At 37.1% G+C, this 22,781-nt stretch overlaps 3 protein-coding genes across 4 annotated transcripts; 2 read left to right on the forward strand and 1 right to left on the reverse strand.

Annotated features, from left to right (window-relative positions):
- The first annotated feature begins 6,857 nt into the window (after nt 1-6,857).
- LOC146710180 (adenosine receptor A1-like) lies at nt 6,858-13,184 on the forward strand. The gene is made up of 2 exons (XM_085457506.1): nt 6,858-9,564; nt 10,352-13,184. Exons 1-2 carry the CDS (start codon nt 9,212-9,214, stop codon nt 10,959-10,961), a joined length of 963 nt encoding a protein of 320 aa, XP_085313632.1. The 5' UTR covers nt 6,858-9,211; the 3' UTR covers nt 10,962-13,184.
- Nucleotides 13,185-14,159: 975 nt separating this feature from the next.
- rplp2a (ribosomal protein, large P2a) lies at nt 14,160-16,091 on the forward strand. Its single transcript, XM_085457509.1, has 5 exons — nt 14,160-14,244; nt 15,362-15,485; nt 15,555-15,603; nt 15,695-15,790; nt 15,959-16,091. Exons 2-5 carry the CDS (start codon nt 15,363-15,365, stop codon nt 16,033-16,035), a joined length of 345 nt encoding a protein of 114 aa, XP_085313635.1. The 5' UTR covers nt 14,160-14,244; nt 15,362; the 3' UTR covers nt 16,036-16,091.
- A 1,957-nt stretch (nt 16,092-18,048) lies between these two features.
- Nucleotides 18,049-22,491, reverse strand: LOC146710182 (uncharacterized). Of its 2 annotated transcripts, XM_085457508.1 has the most exons (6): nt 21,884-22,485; nt 20,736-21,332; nt 20,500-20,610; nt 20,191-20,252; nt 18,960-19,220; nt 18,049-18,698 (listed from the first exon to the last, which is right to left on the reverse strand). In XM_085457508.1, the coding sequence occupies exons 2-6, from the start codon at nt 21,322-21,324 to the stop codon at nt 18,660-18,662; spliced, it is 1,062 nt and encodes a 353-aa protein (XP_085313634.1). In that variant the 5' UTR covers nt 21,325-21,332; nt 21,884-22,485; the 3' UTR covers nt 18,049-18,659. The 2 variants fall into 2 exon arrangements, with proteins under 2 accessions (XP_085313634.1, XP_085313633.1); XM_085457507.1 differs by having other exon boundaries at nt 20,736-22,491.
- Between the last annotated feature and the right edge of the window lie 290 nt (nt 22,492-22,781).

The following is a 22,781-nucleotide window of genomic DNA, read 5'->3' on the forward strand; positions in this document are numbered from 1 at the left end:
AGACTATTATCACCACATCTCCTTCCGGTGAAACATTTGAGGAAGTTTTTTTTCTTAACTTTCAATGACGCTTGTTTTTTTCTTGATGTTTGACCATACACTAAGGTTTTGCATGGTTTTCAATATGCATGTTTTAACGAATGTCTGGTTGCACTTTAATATTTTTCTGGCCTAACAAAAAAGAAAAAGAAACCAAACTGTAGGCATGTTGCATTATGTGGTTTAGAAAAACAGTTTAAAAAAAGAACCCTCATAGTCTTTCTGCTGAGAGGAAATGAGATATATCCTGATATCAACTTGGCCAGATTATACTAAAAACATCTGCTAATAATTATTATAAGTTTACAGAAGCAGCTTTATGTTATATTAGATAAATTACAGGTTTAGCAAAATATAGCAACATAAATATTTTGTCACTCTGTTAGGGAGTCCTTGTTTTGAAAATATCATTCTAGAGCCTGAATGGGTAAGGTGACCAACCCTTAAACAGACCATAAATAAGGTTAGACAAATATGTGATTTTACAACAACTCTCCCCTAAGCTGACAGGAGAGTTGCTGACTGGTATTGGCCAATATGCTTAAAAATGTCATAATGTGAAGTATCAGTACAAATTTTTAACAGTGAAACAGATCTGTACTAAAAACAATTTATTTAAATTACAAAAATGCAGTATAAGAAACTATGTATACTGTGAGCATGCATGGTGACAGTTAAAAAAAAACAAAAAAAAAACATGTTTTGGGAAGTGAGTGATTCTCTCTCTGCTGCAAGTATGTGGTTATAATATAACACATAAAGCCAGAGCACTGTAAAGTGCAGGAGGGGTTCTTTAATTTACCCTAAACCGCCATAACCAGTGTACCAGTCATCTAAATGTACCATGTTCATTGCACCAGTTATTAGGGTCATGCAATATCATACTGTCCATGAAAATACCAATATAAATGTTATGTAACATGCAAGTGCCATGTTGCTATAACAACACCATGCCTTTGTGCTCCCTAGTAAGTGTGCACGACGAGACAAGCCTAGTCGTCAGGGCTTGTCTGAAAGTAACAGCCACAAGGGAGTCTCCAATAATGATAAAAAGTGAGCTACTTCAACAACCCTCAGTTTTATTATGTGACGTTATCATGCACCTCCTGACAAGTGACCAGTTGAATCTATTTGCAAAACTAAAGCATTAAGCATTATGTTATACTTCTATTTAAAATGTCCAGGGAAAGCACTAGACCTAGGCTACCTTTGACTCATACCGTGTGTCTCTACTGTTGCACTATAATGCTGCTGCTTGCACATTGTTTCAATAAACACTACAGTAGCTAATTAAGAAATAAGGATGGAAAACATATTTCATTTACTTGTCTACAAGCTGCGAACACTGATAAAACATTGTTTAGTTTAACATGAGCATGCCAGAGAGGCTTAGACTAAATAAAAATGATCATGATTTCACATTGGAAAGACTAAATAGTTCCACAGTTTAATAATAAACGTTTAATTTTTTTTTAAAGCAAAGATTTTCAGGAGCTTAAAGATTTAATGAATCCAGAGAACTCGAAAAACCTTAAAATCATATTGAATGGCAATCATCGACTTGTGAAGCACTGCATTAGCAACAAAAAGGATTCTGGAGAAATCAATGCATGTGCTCTGAAACAGTTCTGAACACATTTCCATTATTGTTCATTTAACATAAATAATAATGCAAGTATTTAATGGCTGAGCACAAAACTGTCAGGATCTGTGTGCAGCAAGCAGGAAAGTAGGCCCCAAATGCAGACTCGTGAAAGTGAAACTTAAGCTAAAAACCCACAGCTTTATTTTTGGCATAGGTCAAAACAAAACCTGAACTGGGGCAGCTAGAAATTGAGTTAGAAACAGAGCACACAAGCCAGACTGAGGGTGTGAAAAATCAATGCAACAATGAATAGGAACACACGCAGACACTTCAAAATACTACTCTTCTTAATTTATTAAAATATTTAGATCCAAGTTTAATATTTAATATTACAGTTTGCCTTTTCTTAGAAGCTAAAATACTGCTTGACTGTCAATAACATTGTTTGTAATGCAATGAAGAACCAGCATATCAACCCTGAGTGATCAGTTGATCTGGGTTAAACTATACCTCAACTTTAAAAATATAAAAACAAAGCCCGCTCCAAGAAAACAATATTGTACATTCAAGGTAGGGTATAAAGCAGATTCTAGACCCATAGGCTGTCTCTTGTGTTCTGCATTAATTAGTATTTTTCAGAGTAGGAAATAAGTACAACTAGCATCTTGCTAATGCTATTAGCATAACATTAGCTATCTTATTTTCAAAATCAGACTTTTTCCAAATATCCAAAATACATAAAATTTAAATTGGCATTCTGGTCTACATATAAATACATAAAATGCGACAATATTTGCGAACAGTTAAGTAGTGTCACATCGAAACGTCAGGAGACGGATTAAACAAACGATATTGCTAATAGTTGCATGAAAGATTTAGGAGTCTTTCATAAATAAAAACTAACTTACCAGTTTGTGTTAGCGTGGAACAACAATCCAGAAAGCAAAATGAAATTTTCTTGAAATCAGTAACCAGATTAATCCTCCATTAATACTATTGTCATTGGTCTGTACCATTCCTTCAAGTCTCCCAATCAACCCCCCCCCACAAAGAAAAAATAGTGAGTGTATAAACAGGTTCTGCAGTGTATTTACCCTTTACAGGTTTCACTCAGGTGCAGATGTGTATCTTTGCGTGAGCACAAAGAGGATGAACAGTGCTCTGAAGAGTGAGAAACAGAAGCGACCTATGGGGACTTGTGTTTTTTTTTTGGCAGCCTTTACATAGAGCCTAAGGTGTACAATCAAACTAAGAGGTGAATAAATTATTGTTCCTCCCTTTGAAACAACAGTGGCCACAGTGATAACTGGTAACATAAGTGGTAACTACAGGACTTTTAACCTCTGACCAATTATTTGGAACATCTGTTCATTTTTGTGGCCATTTTTCTAGTTCAGGGTCATGGGGGATTGAAGTCTACCCCAGCTATAAGGCAGGGTACATCCTGGGCAGGTCACCAGTCTGTCAAAGGGCTAAATGGGAACACAGACTATGAGTTGCAAACAGTGTTAGGGAGTAACAGAAGACACGTACTGGAGCTACGTATTTAAAATACAAAATATGAGTAACTCTATTCCGTTACAGTTACCGTTTAAAAAGGTGGTATTCAGAATACAGTTACTTTGCTGAAATAAAAGGATTACACAGCAGTCTTTTCCTGTTTCATATGTTAGGCTATGCCCTCTCTATTTCTGGTAATTCCACGCTGGTGGAAACCCAAACAAAACACGCATTAAGAGGCTCTAATGCCTGGGTCTTAATCTCGCAGCCCATGTCACCTCTACTTGCGGCCCGCATAATGACGTGAGGAATATTTTTTTTAATTATTGTTATTGTTCAAAAAATTATTTAATATGAAGACAATAGGCAGAGTGTTACAGGCATATCCCCAAAGAATGTAGCCTCATGGGCAGTGTAGTCCAGTTGTAAGTAAGCTATTCAGACTCGACTGTATATTGTGTTTGTGTTTTTCTCTGAAACAATAAGTTCCGTTGGAGCAGCCTTTCAACGCCTCTCTCTGTCTAGTTTTCGGCTGCAAGCCCAACACAGAACCCGACATATTAGCCAGAGGTCCCTTTATATGTTTCGGAGCTGCGGACCTGTTTTATTTGAAAAGTAACCTTCCCAACACTGGTTGCAAACGCATAATCTCTGTACTAGTGTTGTGATGGTCGCGAACGAAACGGCTCTTAGAGGCCGGCTCTTTGAGGGAAGGAGGGGAGTGTTTTTCTTTCTTTCTCTCACCCTCTCACTTTTTTTTTGCTACACGAACCTTGTGTTTGCTGAGCAGGGGGGGGGGGGGTGGGGTGGTAGTTACACTCAGGGTAGCACAGGAACAGAGCGGGAGTTAAGAGAAAGAGAGCCAGGCGCAACAACAAGAGATAACATTGTCACATTAGAAAGGTATAGTAAAGAAAATGGGTGACACTAAGAAAAGAAGCAAAATCTGGAACCATTTAAATTTTATTGACAATACAAAGGCAGAGTGTAGAGTCTGCAAGAAAAGGATATCAGATAGAGCCGGCTCCACAAATAACCTGCACTGGCACCTGAAAACTGTCCACCCATCAGTGCAATGAGAAGATGAAACAGAGTCTGTTGAGTGTGATATTAATGAAGGTGCCAGTGTATCTACTGCAACTGTTGATGCTGCTGCTGCTGCATCTACAGCGTATTCCACCACAACCACTTAAATCAACCCAGAGCTCTATTACACAGTTTTTGCAGAAGTCTGTGACCCCAGCAAGACAGAACTCAATTGATAAGGACCAGCCAAAAGTGATCGCACTTGATTTCCAACTATTTTCAGTTGTGAATGATAAAGGATTTGGAAAGTTTATTCATGCACTGAATCCTATGTATGTAATTCCAAGCAGGAAAACACTCTCCCAAAAAAATCCCATCCCATCCCAGGCCTATATGAGAGAGAACGGGCATCTTCTTTTTGTTTTGCATATTTGAAATTCATTGTGTTGTGGTTTGCAGTGTTTTGTGTGGTTTCACTTTAAATTTGTTTAAAAGGAAAAAGATGAAAATTTAAATAGTTAAAAGTTGAATTGTAAATAGTTGGTTTTTGTATTTTATAATTTTTTTTTTTACATTTTATGTGGAGTGAATAAATAAATTTATTTATATAATAAATGTATGTAAATAAAAAACATATCGTTTTACATTAGTAATTTATTTTGTGCATAATTTTATATTATTGTTGATAATAAATTAATTAAAGCAACAAAACAACCCGAAGAGCCGGTTGGGAGTTGAAAGAGCCGGCTCTTTTTAGTGAGTCAAGCCAGAAGAGCTGGTTCTCTAAAAAGAGCCAGAATTCCAATCACTACTCAGCACAAAAAAGGCTGGACTGGTAATCTGGCATATGTTGTCTATTTTCATTACTGACACTGGATTGCACAATCAAATCTTTTAAGCCAACCGACCGTTGACGTACCTTGCCTGTGTATTCACGCACCCTGTAGAACAGAGTTTAGTGTGGAACAAGTGGTTGGGAAAGATGGGCAAACAAAATTTTTAAAAAGTGGCGCTAAAAAGCTAAAAAAACTAAAAACAACAACAAAAAAACAAACAAAACAGATGCAGCAAACTGTATCAAATTATGCAGCAAACTGTATCAAATTAGTAACAATAGTTACAGTACTATTAGCCACAACTGGTAATGAGTGAGTGCTTGCAGTCACAAGAGGCTGCTGTTGCTGGCACTTGCTTTGGAGCAGTGTAGGAGGAGGGACAGCAGTTCTAACATCCCCCCCCCCCCCCCCCCCCATCTACAGCATAATCCGACTTAGTGGTGTGTGTTTCACCTGAAAACTCAGCTAAATGATTATGCCAGAGTGAAATAAATTCTACATTGCACCGGGATGCTTGATGAGGATGTTGAGAATAATTTTGTTGATTGATACCGGTAATAGAAGTGTTACTGTCATGTAATCCCTGTGGCACATGTGGAAGCGGATCCCTGCAAGGCCATAATCAAATTTATTTTTTCTGTTTATAGGTAATGATGGTTTGTGCATAATGCAGGTTGTGGAGCAATCAGGTGGCTGATTTCATTGTACAGCCTGTGACAGATTGGGACAAAAATATTTTGTGTAAAGAAATTTAACAAGTCTTCACTATGTTTGATAAATGTATCGCCACTACAGAGGAATTTGTAGTATGTTCAATATGGGCTGTGCACTGTTATGTGTGTGACAGAATAACTGCCTTACTTACTGTGGTGCAATTCACAGATTAAAGGGGCTCTTTTTTATTTTCATAGTACCTCATGTGAGACAGCATAAATAATAGGGCAACATACTAATCAATCTTTTGGTGTGAGGTACACTTCAAGACCGCCTAAACCAAGACCAAGACAGACCGAGTCAAGACTAAGACAAAGTCGAGACGAGACCAAGACAGAGACCGAGACAAAAAAGTCTTTAAACTGCAGCCAGATGCTGCTTCGTTTACGGGTGTCAGGCATATTTATGTGTTTTTGCGATGCACTCGCACAGCCCTGCTCACCGCTGTCTACTGTCTCACTCACTTACTGAGAGGACAGACGGACTCTCCACTTGAGTGTCGCATCTCTCACCCTCTCTTTTTTTCACATAATGATAATATCCCATATCCTCACATGTGATTGGCCACAATATGGAGGGATTGAAGTATAGCTGAGCCACTGTGTGAGAGCTGAGCAGCAAAAGGAAATTGAGTGGGGCTTTTGCGTATGACACATTATCGAACATTACGTTGTGTGTCATGGATACTGTTTACTCCAAATCTCCCGACCACTATATCGATCTGAGACATCAAGACCGAGACAGCGAGACCAAGACAAGACCGAAGTCCGTCAAGACCAACACAAGACCAAGACCACATAAAAGTGGCCTTGAGACCGATCTCGAGACCACTTTTACGTGACTTTACAAGACCGGTCTCGAGACATCCAACTCTAGTGTGAGGCGAAGAAAGAAGCCTGTAAAACCAATGCGTGACAACTTGATGGGGATAGATAACCATGACTTATTTGTTTGATCTAGCATTTAAGGCAAATTAGGGTAATTTACATCTGGCTCTGTATTTAGATTTTGTAATTATCTTATATTTTATATATTTGTAAATTATATTTTATTGTGATTTTATTTGTACTGCGATTTTAATGGAAAGCACTTTGGTGTACTTCGGTCTTAAAAATGTGCTATATAAATAAATTTTGATTTGATTTGATTTGATGACTTTGAATAAATAAATAATGGAACCAAATACATGTTTCTTAGGCATGTTACATTAGCTTTTAATAACCACATTGCCACTAAGGAATATTTTAACTTTACTGGACTGTTTCACGAGAAAAAGAGGGAACAAGGAAACTGTCATAAGGATATGGATAAACAACAACAGGGTTCTATGTTACAGTACTCTGTATTCACAGTTATTTCCTCAGTACTGATAATGTGTATAGATTGATTATGGAGTGACAGAGGCCTGTAAGTCTGATTCAGTGTTTTCTCACAAATGTCCTAATGCATACACTCAGGCCTGAGATCTTAGGCAGCCGGCCAAAACAACATCCAGAGTCATCGCTTTCTTTAAAGTGAAGTGATCTTACTGAATATACTTATGGGCAGACATTCAATCTGCTTGCTTAAGCAACTAAAGACCATCTCAGTGATTGCTCGCTCAGTAATGCTGCCAAAGTCTTTGCATCCTTGGATGGACAATTAAATTAAGCTTTATAAGTAAATGAAGTTTTTTCTACTACCTGTGGGTAATTCATGTTATAGAAAAGCAGTTCAAAAGAAAGACCTGGGAAACAGTTTGTGTTTTAAACTTCAAACAGTCAAATGTTTATTAGTTTATTTCCACATAAATGTGCATTCTTACATTTAAGCTGCTCTAAACTTAAGAGGTATTTGCAGTGACTGATTGGAATTATATCTGTAAGTGAAACGAGCAATACAAGAGAACTTGACCTGTCAAATTGTCTTTGTTTATATAAATCTCTCTTTGGAAACAAATGATAAGCATTTCAGGTGTTTTCTTTATTAATTTATGCAGTATAATAAATATACTATTAACTTAGTTTTCCTGTTAGCCAAATTTTGGTTACTAATGTTGGCTAGTAATAATTTCTGCATTAGCAAACATTGTGACTAATGCTAACTGAATGCTCAGACCATGCCATTGGTCAGTTGCAATGTTGATCCTGGACCAATGATGATGTAGGAACAATACAAACACAGGGATATCAGATCATTCGTATGTATTTGTATGCTAGCAATAATTTCCACCTATACAGTCTATGAATGCCATTTGCTAAGCTGGCTAAAATAAGCTGGTAATGTAGCACTCCACACCCTGATCCAAAGTGGGTCAAAGGCATGCCAGGTAGGCTTTATGCCAGTGTGCCAACACATGAAAAGCCAGAACTACAGGCAAGACATTTCAGGCATTGCTGCAGTAGTATTTTCTTAGAGGATTTTTATTACATTCTAGAAAGCACTTCAACTTTGGTTGTAGGCTGATATATGTAAATCATTTTATAATACCATATTGTACCACTTCATTTATAAAGCACTTTTAGAAAACAACAAGAGGGCTGACCAAAAAGCAGAAAGGGTAAGAGATGCAGAAAAACAAAAGAGCTGTAGAAGTTAAACAATAAAATAGTACATAAAAAGTATCTCAGAATAACTGTTAATATCTCTCACTGGGTCAAAGGTCAGGGAGTAAAACTGTTTTTTTTAAACAAAAAAAAACCCCAAAAAGAGAGTGACAGAGTGAGAGTGATATATGGGTACAGCAGTTCAGACAGATAAAATGGAGCACAACTGTTAAGAGACTTTAAACAACTAAATGGATTTTAAAATGGATTTGTAAACAAACCGGATGCCAGTGAAGGAAAGCTAAAATTGGAGTGATGTGCTCTCGCTTGCACCAATACTTTGAGTGGCAGTTTTTTTTTGCACGAGCTCTAGGTGAGCAATACAAGGCTGGCTAATTCAGATAAAAATTGCACTGCAGTAATAGAGATTAGACATTTTGAAAGCATGCCTTAATGTTTCAAGGTGAGTTTCGACATAAGACCCTTAATTTTTGACAGGAGCCTCAACTGGAAAAAGCAGGATATTAGCACCATACAAGGTAAGATAAAATGAGTTCTAATGCAGAGCCATCTTGAGGTTAAAGCTCGCTATTATTAAGCCCTTTTGACAGTATTTCCTGCCAGTTATTACAGACCGCAGTTCCTCTCAAAAACCGCAAACACACACAAACTCTTGCTGCAGGATGCTGCAGGAATCAAAGTCCCTCCCCTTGATTTTATGACTTGTGAGAGAGTGAGTTGGTGAGAGCGAGAGAGTAGAGGACGTAGAAGAGTGGTGATGCAGGGTATCCAGTCCTGTCCAGAGCTTGAATGACATTCTGAGGTTCAGTTCTTCACCATGCCACCATGAACATAAGCTCCACTCACTGTGAAAATGGCACAAATAGGAAATTCCTCCAGTCAGGTAAGGAACATAAATAATGATAAATGGAAAGTCTGAACTAAATGTATTTCTTTAAGATAAGTGGGATCTGTGAAGTGTAATAATGACTTCCTGTCCTGTCCAACCTCACGAGCACATGGATATGGTGTACATCTCCATTGAGACCACTATTGCTCTGGCCTCTGTGGTGGGGAATGTACTGGTGGTGCTGGTGGTGTATGAAAACCGGGCTCTCCGCAACGCAACCTTCTGCTTCATTGTGTCTCTGGCCATGGCTGACATCGCTGTGGGACTTTTGGTCATCCCTCTAGCTATCGTTATCAGTGTGGGATATTACACTCAGTTCTACACATGCCTCTTCCTGTCTTGCCTGATTCTGATGATCACCCAGAGCTCCATCTTTTCCCTACTGGCAATAGCCATCGACAGATATCTGCGAGTCAAAATTCCTACCAGGTGAGGAACTGATTTAAAAGCAGTTGTTTGTGTGTTTGTTTTTTTATTGTTATTTGTTTTATCTGAAAAGGTAAAAATAAATTAATTGGAATAAAGTAGTGAAAGTTGAGAATTACAGTATCAATGTAGTAAATCATGATCTGTTTACATTAAGAAGAACTCAATATTCATAGCAGAACACCATAGGAAACTGATGTCAGCATCCTCCTTGACCGATAAAGACTGCCTGATCCAGTCCATTGCAGCTTTCCTGTCCAAAATTAATCATGCAAATTAGTCATCCACTGATCTAGGTTCTGTACAATATTCATCCTACTTATAAGCATAAATTTATTTCACAAACATTTTAATTGATATCACATTATATAGCATGTGTCTTTTGAACTTGAACTAGCAGAACATATGGTGTTAATCTCTTTTTAATTGTCTTTAGAGTCAGAGAGCCTAATATGTGCTCAATCGAGTGAATTAGGTTCTCCATCTTCATGACTGATATACAGCACCATATATCTTTGCAAGGTTTAATGCAAATAAAAACCTTTTAAGCAAATTAAAATGTTCCTGTCTATGTAAACAACTGACAGAGGTAGCATTTTTATGAAAGCTGGCGGTCTACCACACAACATTTTTATATATCAGTTGGATCCTGATGTCAAGTGTCAGTTGTGAAAACTTTGAAAAATCTCAAAGGCTGACATTGGACCAATGAAACACTATAACTATAGTACTCATATGCGCATTTAGGTGAATCGGAAACCTGTCTTTTCTTTTTCATCATACTGCGCAGGTACAGCATCATAGTGACTAATGGGCGAGCGTTCGTGGCAATTTGTCTCTGTTGGATTCTTTCCTTCCTCACTGGATTGGTTCCGATGATTGGCTGGAATAACCGGGATATCGCAAACCGCAGCAACGCCAGTGAAATATGCTGCCAGTTCACCGCTGTTATAAGGATGGACTATATGGTGTACTTTAATTTCTTTGTCTGTGTGGCACCACCACTGCTGATAATGATCACTCTGTATGTGGAGATCTTTAGGGTCATACGGAAGCAACTTAACCGCCGTGCTGAGGCCACCTGTGATGGAGACAAGTACTTCCGGAAGGAGCTGAAACTAGCCAAATCGTTGGCCTTGGTGGTGTTTCTCTTTGCTTTGTGCTGGCTCCCAATACATATCATGAACTGCGTGACTTTATTTTGCCCAAATTGTATCAATCCGATAGCCTCAAAGGTAGGGATTTTCATGTCCCATGTAAACTCGGCTCTTAACCCGCTGGTTTATGCATTCAAGATGAAGCATTTCCGTGCCACACTCATCCAAATCATTCGCCGCTGCATGTTATGTAAACCCTTAGAAGCGACCGCATACCCTACAAGCACAGTAGTCCTAAATTAGAGAGTGAATTTAAGTGTAAAAAAAGGACTGCGATATTTCTGTTCTTGGTTTCCAGTGATGGTGTATCAACAATACTAATGGGATTACATGATATATGGAACTGATAAGGAAAATAAACCCATTAGCTGGAATAACACAGCACTTCACTGAGTCTTGGGAAACACCCATATCTTATCCATTTACATTTCTGTGAGTTTCATTAGAATAAACCAAGGTTGCAGTGAGAAAAACTGAAAGAAAATTATATCTTCATCAGTCTGGCATTTGATTTGTTTTGTTTTTGTTATTAAGTTCTTTCCTTACTGATTCATATTGATTTTTTTAATCATTGTAATGTGCTGTAGATAAACATCATAAATGATGCATTCAATATTTCATGCTCAGAATGCTTCAAAGTGGAAACAAGAGATGTATTTCCCATTTTAACAAAATACATTCTACTCAGTGAGATGTTGCAGGTATGTCTTAGACATCGCCAAAGTTATTATATTTCAAGGACATTATCCATGTTTGTGTGAAAGCCAGTGGCATTCCATAGTGGGCGAAATATTGCAATATGTGCCAAAGTGGTCGACTGACTTATAAATGAGATTAGATTCATTGCAAAGATTGAATTTGGAAAACCACATACTAGATGCTTGATGAGTCACATGAACACAGTCAGAAGAGTGAAGAGATTTACTGGCATAATATCAATACAGAGTGCAGTTTGTTCTCTGGGTTTCACATAAACAGTTCAATATATGCTGAGATGAAAAGGCTCTACCTTGAATGCAAATTAATCAATTCAGGCACTACACCAAATGAGACAAAAACTCTGCCAATATCAAAGCCTTTCAGCCATAAGTCTTTATCATAGGATGCAGGGACTTCCTCAGCGAATTCACATAGTTGAGGCCATATTTCACAAGCTGTGGCAGAATGGTGAAAAGGCTCTGGCGCATTTAAAGAAATTAACAACAGAGCATTATGCTCAAGTGATTTATTCCAACTCCAAGGCTAAAGCTTCTGCTAAAGCCGCATCGGTTCTGCATCGTCATCAGTTTGACCTCAGGACTACATCCACTCAGTACTTAATACATAAAAGCGGTATAATCCTTTTAGAATATTAAATGATTTTCCATTTGATATGCTCAGAACACCAGGCTTTGTGTTAAAACAATGGGGTTCAAAAAGGTATTTAATTATCGCTCAACATGTCAATATGTACTATATATTACCATCTCTAACCTTCATCCTCGCTGAGGGATTTGAAACTGCTGAGTGTGGTCTAATCCCCAGCACTCATCTTAGAGAAGCAGGTGCCGCATAACCAACCTGGCATTTACTGCCTTTGCACCACACAGCCCTGTGAGCACTGGCCTAACAATATCTACAGTAGAGAGGTAAAAGCATGGTGTAAGTAGGAAGTGTCTATCGTGACTTCAGCACACAGAAACTGAAATCTTCGCAAGGTAAGACTATTTATATGTATATTTGGAGAAACATTTAAGGCTTCTACAAAACACTATCACTACATCAGTTTGCAAAATCATTTCTTACGTTTGCTTTTTTAACATTTTCAAGCAGCAACAGAATTTTGCATGCCCAACCAACTATAAGATGGCTGACACTCATAGAGAAGGAGAGGAACAAGGGGAAGAACAAGATCTAGAGGCTCCAGAAGAAGAGATGGATGACGAACATAATGCCTTGCTACACTTAAGCAAATACCGTGAAGCTCAGTTTGCAAAACCGTGGGAGCAGTGGACCTTCAGAGATAAAGCAAACTATTACATGGACCGCATCTTCCTTGGGCTTTTGGTCACTTTTTTGGTCATTTTTATTGGAGAATGTGGCTATAAAATCTGGTACTTGACAAACGTGAATGCGATTGTGGAGTTTGTTTCAGATTTGGTGGTCTTTTTGTTCGATTGGCTCTTCACGCAGGACAGACAGGAGCAGGTGGCTGAACTATAGGCTGCAATGAAAGGATTACTTGATTTTGTCTTTTTTTGTGTGTATTTTCTGCAATGTTTAAAACACAAAAGATCACTAGAGAATTTGTCTGCATCTTAGTAAGGAATTTTTGTAATATTACCAGTACCTGAGCACTATTTCTGATCATTTTTGATGGAAGTAAACATATTGAATGAGCTGTCTCACTGTCATGCACTTCAATGATTTGTACCATGTGGTTTTTCCCCCAAACCAACTATGTAATTAAAAAAATTATTAATTTCAGCTATGATTTATGAATGACAACTGCTATAACTATGTTAGTTTCTGTTACAGGCTAATTAATATGTTAATATATTTTAAAGTTGGAACATTGAAACATGCAGTGCAAATGCTTTGAAGAGTGCTGTAAAGCTGATTTAAAGGACTAATTTTTTAAGTGCCAATTCCTGTTTAATTCTCAATTTCCTTTACTCCTTAACATTTAGATGCATTTTATTAGATATCATGTTACATTTTTATTTATATATATTTAGAATTGATTTATATTTACTTATAAATATTAAATGTAGATATATGACTTAATTGTTACAAGCCAGTTAATTTACTATCCAATCTGTACAGGGAAAGTGAATAATAATAACAACAATAGAATGTTTTTACTGTATTTTTATGAAAGGTGTCATTCTGCTACAAAAATTTTCCACTAAATCATGTTATATATATATATATATATATATATATATATATATATATATATATATATATATATAAACTTATAATGGAGCGAATACAAATGTAACTTAATTGTTCGACTTCTTCACCAAAAATCAATAATAACATGGTTTCTTACTTGTAAAGTTACATTTATAGGTGTAAAATTTGGCAAATTATAAGAGTAAAGTTATAATAGCAACGACCCAGTGCACAAAAACGATTTTCTGTGTGCTGTTTTCCTGGAGATAAGCCACCTAAGTTGTTTGCACAATGGAAAATAATTTCACCAATATTTTCAACAATAAAAAGAAATTATTCTCAGTTGGGCACTTCCAGAATAAATGTACAGTGGTCTTTAAATCCGAAACTGCAGTTTAGACCAGCGTGTATTTAATATTGAAATTATAATAATTGTTACCGATTTATTTGGTCAGTGAGACGCTCGACTTCATTCTGTACCACATTACCCACAATCCAAGTCCAACAATGATTCTGACGTATACATCTGTCATCAAGCAGACCAATGAAATCGACGCACTCTATATCGCATACAACCTCCGGTACCGCCTCTCTTCCTCTTCCGGATTTTCTAGCGTGACCGACGTTTCGTGTCTATTTAGACTTAAAAGTAAGTCCAACTATCCGTCACATTATAAATGTTAGTTTGTATCTCCTTATGATTTTTTAAGGTGACCCGTGTTTGATGGTTGATTTTATTCGGCTACAAATGTGTCGTTGTTGCCTAAATTACTGTCAATAATGGAGGACTGCTACAGACAAACACTGGGCGCCATGCTGCCTCTGTCGGTCCCAACTGATGTATCCAGCTTACATGGTTCACACCAGCATAGAGGCTGTTACATCATGTGTTCTTGGCACTGAATACAAAGTCGAACAGCGACCTGCATATTTAGTATGGTGATTTTTGTCCGTGTGTAATGTTTAGTATTTTTATTTGTAAAACATCAGCTACACTACAGCTGAACTGCTAAACCTGGGTTCTCCGAACATATTTAAAGACTCAAAGTATAATCTTAAAAACACTAAAGAATCAAAATATTCTTATAGAACTACTAGTAGTTATACACTTCAGTTTTTTGCTTTATGAAAGTACTCATCGTTGTCCTTAAATAAATTCACCGAGGGTGCGTGCAGGCCCCCTAGTGGCAAACCTGGAGTATTTCTGAGTGTCAGACTACTCGATAAAAATACAATTTAGAAATCACCTTTTCCTGCTTTAAAAAAGAAAGGTGCTAATCTAACGTATTTTGGCCTTCCACTCAAAGGAATATTGCCAAGACTATGATTTATCATATTTTTAACCAGCTAGTACTGCACAAAATACACGTTTGCCGATCATACGGGCAGCAAAAAAACGACATTTCTGTTGAGACATGTAGAAAAGACTTGCTTTAACTATATATGGACTATTCATGTTTGCATGCGTGGTCACCCACTACAGGCCTATTTTGAGAGAAAAGAAATACAGCTAAACTTACACTTTCTGAAATTGTTACCTGTTTATCTTCTAGTAATATAATTAGCAGCATCAATGCTCATTATACTCAAGTTCTCTAATCTCATGATTTCCCCCTTTTAATTACTTAATGTAAAAAATCATCAGGCCATCAAGATTAACTGTAACACAAACCGGAATATTGAGATGCTTTTCGAAATGAAATTTTCCAATTTACATTCGTAACTTGGCACACAGATTCTTCACTTCTGTTTCGTTATCACTACAGAATGCGTTACGTGGCCGCTTACCTCCTGGCTGTTCTCGGTGGAAACGCCAATCCTTCTGCCAAGGACATCAAGTCCATCTTGGACAGCGTGGGAATTGAGGCCGATGATGAACGCTTAAATAAGGTTTGTTGCTAAAACATTGAGCCTTTTCCTCTGAAAATGTGCCGTGGCTGAGTTGTCTCTTCTCTGCAGGTCATTAGTGAGCTCAATGGTAAAGACATCAATGAAGTTGTGAACTCAGGTAAAGGCCCTTCTTTGAAAATAACTGCAGAGGTCAAGATGATATACACTGGAGCTGGCTAACAGTTGTGTATCACTTTTTTCTTCCACAGGCCTCTCTAAGTTAGCCTCCGTACCAGCAGGCGGTGCCGTGGCGGCACCTGCTGCAGCTGCCGCTGGTGGAGGTGCTGGGGCTGCGCCTGCTGCTGGTACGTATATATTTATATATCTGTCATTAAAGAAGAAAATTAAAGCTTCTGCAAGTTTGGATGATAAATTTGTACTAACGCTGTAAAAGTTTAGCTGTGTGGGATCTCAGCGCTGGTAACTACTCTCTGTACTTATCTTTTCATTAAACAACATCTTGTTGTTTGCAGTGGAAGAGAAAAAGGAAGAGAAGAAAGAAGAATCGGAAGAGTCCGACGAAGATATGGGTTTTGGTCTCTTTGATTAATCTGCCTTCTCTGTGTTTAAAAAGCAATAAAAATGTAAAAGGTTTACACAAAATCACCTTTTCTTACTGTCCTTTAATTGATATTTATTTTAAATAACCCTTACCTAATTGTGACTGGGCAAAAGTAATCATTCACAAAGATATTACAGTTTAAGTGTCTGGGGCTTGACGCTAAAGCTTTTGTCTCATGTTAAAAATAGACAAGACTAGGAAACCAGTCATCATTAGGCAAACCAGACCTTCCGTGTGGTCTGTCTGTCGTATTGTTGGTAAGATAATTGAAACCACATAATGGTATGAGCAGTGAGGGACAGTCCATGAACCAGACCAGACCAAAATAATAAAAAAACAAGATTGAAACTGGTGTGTTTAAGGTTTAGGAAACACATAAATGACCTGTAACAACAATTCAGTCACAAGGAGAAAAAAAAAAACAGTATAGAAATTTGTAAAACGGGTCTTTTGGAACATGGAAAAAAATACCAATAAAGTGTTGATAGTATAAATTGTATAATTATCAATGCAGCCATACAGACACAATGATTCTTAATTTTTAAAATTACTGCAAGACTCACGAGAACAGGATCAACGGGAAGGGGGGAAGAAGTCAATCAGTAGATTGGTAATGTGCTTCAAACAACAGCTAGCATAATGTTCAGTGCTCTCAATAGTTATTTCTCATGGTAAAGACGTTTGATTGCCCAACAAGTTGAATAGTAATGCAGCTGGCATGGATGGACACCTTAGTGACCTGTCATTGATTACCTGTGTGGTTTCCCTGTCACAAGCCAAAACCCTGCAAGGGCATAAATTAGAAGTGAGTCATTAGTCACATCACAATATATCTTTTGCAATTGATTTTTTAAATTGCATGACAGCATAAATAGTCACTCAGCTGTGACCTGGATTTTTCCACTACCTGCCATCTTCCACAAACTGCTTTTGCCTTACATAAGATACCCGAATTAAGGTCAACGAAGTAAGCAACTTAATCTCTTAATGCTGCCTTTGAAATGACTAACTACGGTACTCAAAGAATTAACGCTGATGTGTGGGCTTACTTTGCTTCAAGTTTCACTAAATCAGATCTCAGTGGTTCATGTCATACACAACACTCATAACTGTTGTGTTCATCATGCAGTTCCATTTGTCTTTTTCTCGTTTTTTTTGTAGAGCACAGCACAAAATCACACGTGTTCATTATTTTTAGTAGGATACTGAGGCAGTCATAGTACTTCATAATAATTATATTGACTGTTGATTTCCATTTAATATTTGCTTATTCCAAATATATTAAAGTCTATCAAATGTATACAGATTCTTTATACACTTTGAATTGTCAATGTAAAGCTTTTTTTATTTATTGCAAAGCTGATGAAAACATACTTTATTTATAATTGCAGTAGTTTTAACAAGTCTGTTTTATTGTCAGGGTTGTACAGCTTTTAAAATATGTTGTTATATGTTAGTTGTAAAACACAAAGGTGTGGCTGACCCAAGGTCTTTTTATTGCTTCAGCTTGCATTCATCTGTTAGAACAGAGTTTCTAAGTTTTTGCCAACCTGCAGCTGCATACATTGTATGGACAAAAGTAGCGAGCCACTTGCACATTATACCTACACGAGCAACTCCCGTTACAGTACTATGCTGGAATTCGGTGAGCTCTTATTTCCACAGAAGTTTGGAAAGGTCTACCACATGGCTAGGAGCCTGATTTTATATAGCCGTGGCAATGGGATTGAAAACACCTGAATTCAAAGGTTAAGAGGTGTGGCCCATGTATGTCAGAAGCTGATGGCTTTATTTCTTGAAGCCTGCTTCCTAACAGGTATAAACAGAGATCTCTAGCCTCTCCTAAACAGGTTTGAGCAGGTATGTAATAGCCTAAGGCTGATGTTTGATTTGTTCTATTAGCTTCATTTTTCTGTTTCTCAGGTGGTGGAAGGATAATGAATTTTTTTTAATACTCTTCACAATAATTATTTTTCCAACAAATTAAGGGAGATGCAAGTCTTAATTTTTGCTGTTTTTATTGTCAAGTTGATCTTAAATTAAGCCAGCCTTTAGATATACATCAATTCTCAATGGAAAAAAATATAAACATCTTTTTAGTATTTAATATGAATGCCAGCATTCATGAAAAACAAACATCAGTCACATTTTAGAATACCAAAATATTCAAGAACCTTGCACCAAGTTGTTTAGCTTATACATAAAAAATTGCACTGATCTTTCACATTTTTACAAATTCATATACACAACTCAACCTAGCAAAGTGTCACAGTTTTTTAGTTTTGTGAAACCAGCTGTGTTTGTTAGTAGTTTACTTATATCTCAGTTGAACCTTAATGTGAAAGACAACACTCATGCACTCAAACAACATCCAAACAGTTTTCTCAGCAGTCGTTCTGTTGCGAATTTATAGTTTAACACGCACTCAAAAACAATATTAAGAAAACATAACATAGATTACAGCATGTGTCTCTTTGCAGGCTTAAAGCATTTCTTAGCTAGCCCCTTTGTAAAAAGGAACTCAGGTGTGCAATGCATCCTTAACCACATCTACAGTGCTAAGAGGGGTTGTCAAAATTTAATGTGCAGCTATGTTTCTGCTTGGCTGCTTCTCAGTCATCACTGTCAGACCATGGATGATCTGTGCATGCCTGTAAGAGAACATAAGAGTTTAAATAAAACAAACTTTTTCAATGTCATTTTTAAAAATAAACAATATCGTACGCTATATTTAGCATCTTTTTTAGGGATATACATTCAAATATTGAAGCAAGGGAACATTTGCATTCCCATTTTAATCAATAATTAACTGATAACATCGTTTCATTATTATGAGAACAACACATGAAAGCTGTTTCTTTCTAATGTTTACTCTCTTTGCTTTATCCCTCTCCATTTCATCTGATCCTTACCTGTCTGTATTCAAATCGGTCCTGTAGATAACGGTTTCCCAGACCAGTAATGTGGCCTACATTCTGTTTGGAGAGTCCGGCTATCCTGGCCGTGAAGTCGAGTGTGAAAGCCAGTTTGACCAGCTCAGGTGCTGTTGGTAAGACAGTTGGAGGTTTTTGGGTCGATGAACCTTCTTTCTCAACATATGCATCAGCAAGCTTTTGGAAGGAAGAGTATGTCATCTGCTGAAAGAAGTAGCTCAGGGTGGGGTTATCTTTCATCTGTAAGACATAAGGAGAAGAGGAGGTCTGTTAATACAATCTGCTTTTGATTTACTAAAATAAACGTGAAGTCAACAGCTACTGAACAGTTATACAAAATGGGATAAAAAGCTAATTACAATTTAATAGAGTGCAAGGCTATCTTATCAGGAAGCCTAAATAATCATTAGCTGTAGCTGAGAGAACAGAAAGCTTTTAGTCTGATTCATGATGGGTCCAACTAATGATCATTTACATTATTGATTAGCAACCCATTTATTTTCTCTTTGTACTGATTGTTTGGTCTATAAAATGTCAGAAAATTAAAAATGCTCATAGCTCAAATGTGGATAATATCTCTAAAGGCCATATTTACATGTGCAAATGTTTTTGAAATATACCAAAAACAATTTATGATCCAATAATACAAAGAAAAGCAGCAAATCCTCAGACTTATGAAGCTGTCGTCATGAAATCTTTAGTATTTATGCCTGATCACATTTCTAAATAGTTTGTATTGCCAAATGCAGCCATACTTATTTAATGTGTGAACCTGTTGTATGAAAAAACAAAAAACTAACTGTAGTTTCAAAACACGCTGACATGCTGCTAAGTAGAACTTTGCATATTTAACTTTACACCTCTTCCTGTTCTCATGTAGGCCTCGTTTACTACTATTCTTATTGTAAAAACAGAAAACATGCAGGAGTAAATGCCCATGACAAATTCACAAAAACCCATTAAGTATTGCAGACAAACACAGGAACTTGAACATGAATTTGTGAAGGAGTTTGTACTTTTTCACTGGAGTTGGTAATGGTTATCTTTATAATAATTTGAGATTTATTAGTTAGCTTTTGTTTTCTGTTAAAACACATTTTATCTGTGTAATTAAAAACAATTTAAATTCAAGGCATTATATACAGGCCGACTATTTCACATAAAGTATTTCAATATTTGTAATTTTCCAAGACTGACAGTTAATACCAACCTTGACATCTATGGCATCACCCTGTTCCTTCATCAGAGCAATGATCCTGTTAATTACTTCCTCTGAGACCAAACAGAAAGATGAAGTGTAATTAATGCTCTGAGCAGTTCACAACATTGTTCACACCACAGTCTGCTACATGTAACAATGTGGGTTTAAGTGTATGGTATAGTTACATTTTTAGCACAAACCTTCCATTTGGTTTAGGAGTTGTTTTACTTTTCTTTCATCAAATTTGTTGCCAATACTGAAGTATTTTCAGACTGACATGTACATGACTTAAATTTAGAGAACTAAACAGTTTCTTACCATCTGAAAGTGGTGCAACCTCTTCTTTTTCTTTGACCTCATGGACAATTTTTTCCAGTTCCTCTGACACCTTCTCATAATAAGAGTATGTTGGTGTTACACTGACAACAGCTGCAAAATGAAGATTTGGTTATTTTTAAATGTGTATTTTTTTGTATTCCAGTGATTTGGCTTACTATAAAAATGTAAAAAATAACATTGATTATTAACTAAGGTCAGTTCTCCCACAGACATACCTTCAACTCCAGTGATGTCAGCAGGTTTGTTTGGTTTTGTCAGAGATGGCTGCCTTTTTGAGAATCTTCTTCTTAGGGACTTTTTTCTTGTTGACTTCTTTGGTAAAGTGACTGGTGTAATGGGCAAGCAGTTAGTTACTGTCTCAGAGGACTTGGACTTGTCTGGTGGACTGTCCTGCTCATCGTCTTTATCCTCATTGTCCTTCCGGGTGAAAAAGCCAATTATATTTTTCCAAAATGAGGTTTTCTTGATCTTCTTTGATTTTTTTGTCGGTTTCTCTGGTTCTTCGGGACATTTCTCGGTTTGGTTTGGTACATGTTCGACCGGAGAGAACGTATCAATTTCTTTGCCATCCACATTCTCAAGTGAAGGGGCCAAGTGAAGGGAGGGGTCGCTGGAATGATGTCTTTGTCTTTTTGGCACTGTCACCCATTTTTCTTTCCTCCCAGCCACTTTAAGCCCATGAGTGCCATCATTTAGGCTGAGGCTACGTTTTACGTATACCTCCAGGAGACGGACTGTATCCTTGGGAGGCACGGAAATCAACTGGCTGTGTGGAGGCCTTTGTTTTTCTTTCTCTGTTTCCATATTGGACTCTGAAAGGTGAAACACAACACCACATATACAACACATCCTTAACACTTTTGAAGGATACGATTTCAATCCAAATGACCTGACAATGGATGGTATCATCTTCTTAATTGTAACAAACAAAACAAAACTGAACAATACTGAGAAAAATGTAAACATTTGTAACAATTTTAGACCTTCAAATTAATAAATGTAGCAAGAAAGTAGTCGGCACAATAATCATTAATTTCAACTAAGATGGCAAATATTTTTTTTAGTCTGTTGTTAAATTGGAATAAATAATAGTAGGTAGCTCCATATAACCCGTATGGAGATATTTAACTTCCCTTATCTGAACAACAGCACAACCGAAAGCTAAACAGAAAAACAAATACGAATCTGGGACTTTCTGAAAACAGGTTGCTATTAAGTGTTCGTTAAATGTTTTACTTTAAACTACAAGCGGTAAAATTGTAGAGGCGGATTATACCATTAACAAGTTGGAGGAAGAAGAAAGACTGCAAAACAACAAGAAACGCATTAGTACCATTAGCAGTAGGCCAAAATGTAGACTCACCTTCACACACCGCAAATATCTTAAATCTGTGCAAGGATCTGTGCAAGTCTGGCTACCACCACTCACGGTTCTTTTTAAAAAGTTATATGCTCCAAAGTCCGGCTGCCTGCTCAAAAACCCTCCTCCTAACTCCTTCGCAGAGTGGGCGGGAAGCTGGGAAAACACCACCTGTCTTCCTGCTTGCATTCGTGTCCAAAGTAGACGTCAGACTCAACGCGTGTTTACAGTTTCACCCTCGCCCTCGGTTCTGCTGTAAAACAATATATCCACCGGGTGCTTTGGCCGATTTTTACAGGAAGACATTTTGCTTCCTTTCAGCGGCTGCATTTAGAGGAAGCAGTACAAAACACGACGTTTTTTAAAATGACGTAATCATAGTGCTTGTTTTTGGTTATATTTAGGTCATTCAACCACTCTTGCGCGTGTTTTTCTTGATTTGTGATAATATGTGGCTGTCTCTTTATGTATTCTAATACAGATGTCTTGGAAAAGTAATCACGAAACTACTTGTATTATAATAATGATATTATTATTATGATTAGCAATAGTAGTAGTAGTAGAGTAATAACATTGTTCTCATTTATTTTCCATTATGTCTTTAGTCCTGTGGTGGGATTCGTTTCCAAGGAAACTACTTAACTAACAATCTTAACTGTACTGTTTACTTTCCACTCACTTTTTAAAGAATATATTACAAATGTTCCAGAATTTATTTTTTGTTGTTATAGTTTAAAACCGAGCACCTCTAACATTTCACTTGGATTGCACCATTTGCTTTAATTTACTTTCATTAAAACCTTTATTCCCAAAAACTGACTGGATGCTCTTGTGACAACATATGATAACACAGTTCCCAGGATTTTGTAATCACAACTTTTCCCTTGCAGTTTTCCAAGCA

Source organism: Copadichromis virginalis, linkage group LG5 (genome assembly GCF_057382275.1).
Source record: "Copadichromis virginalis isolate Kocher_CV1m ecotype Utaka linkage group LG5, C_Virginalis_male_GT1.1, whole genome shotgun sequence".
NCBI lineage: Eukaryota > Metazoa > Chordata > Actinopteri > Cichliformes > Cichlidae > Copadichromis > Copadichromis virginalis.

Bases quoted from the DNA above. Each gene is read 5' to 3' on its own strand.
- LOC146710180 (XM_085457506.1), top strand. From the start codon at position 9,212: ATGACTTCCTGTCCTGTCCAACCTCACGAGCACATGGATATGGTGTAC. The intron at 9,565-10,351 runs GTGAGGAACTGA...CATACTGCGCAG, and splicing joins CGAGTCAAAATTCCTACCAG to GTACAGCATCATAGTGACTA.
- rplp2a (XM_085457509.1), top strand. From the start codon at position 15,363: ATGCGTTACGTGGCCGCTTACCTCCTGGCTGTTCTCGGTGGAAACGCC. The intron at 15,604-15,694 runs GTAAAGGCCCTT...TTTCTTCCACAG, and splicing joins CAATGAAGTTGTGAACTCAG to GCCTCTCTAAGTTAGCCTCC. The intron at 15,791-15,958 runs GTACGTATATAT...TGTTGTTTGCAG, and splicing joins TGGGGCTGCGCCTGCTGCTG to TGGAAGAGAAAAAGGAAGAG.
- LOC146710182 (XM_085457507.1), bottom strand. From the start codon at position 21,486: ATGTTTACATTTTTCTCAGTATTGTTCAGTTTTGTTTTGTTTGTTACA. The intron at 19,221-20,190 runs GTTGGTATTAAC...TATGTCTTACAG, and splicing joins GTGATGCCATAGATGTCAAG to ATGAAAGATAACCCCACCCT. The intron at 18,699-18,959 runs GTAAGGATCAGA...GTTCTCTTACAG, and splicing joins ACCGATTTGAATACAGACAG to GCATGCACAGATCATCCATG.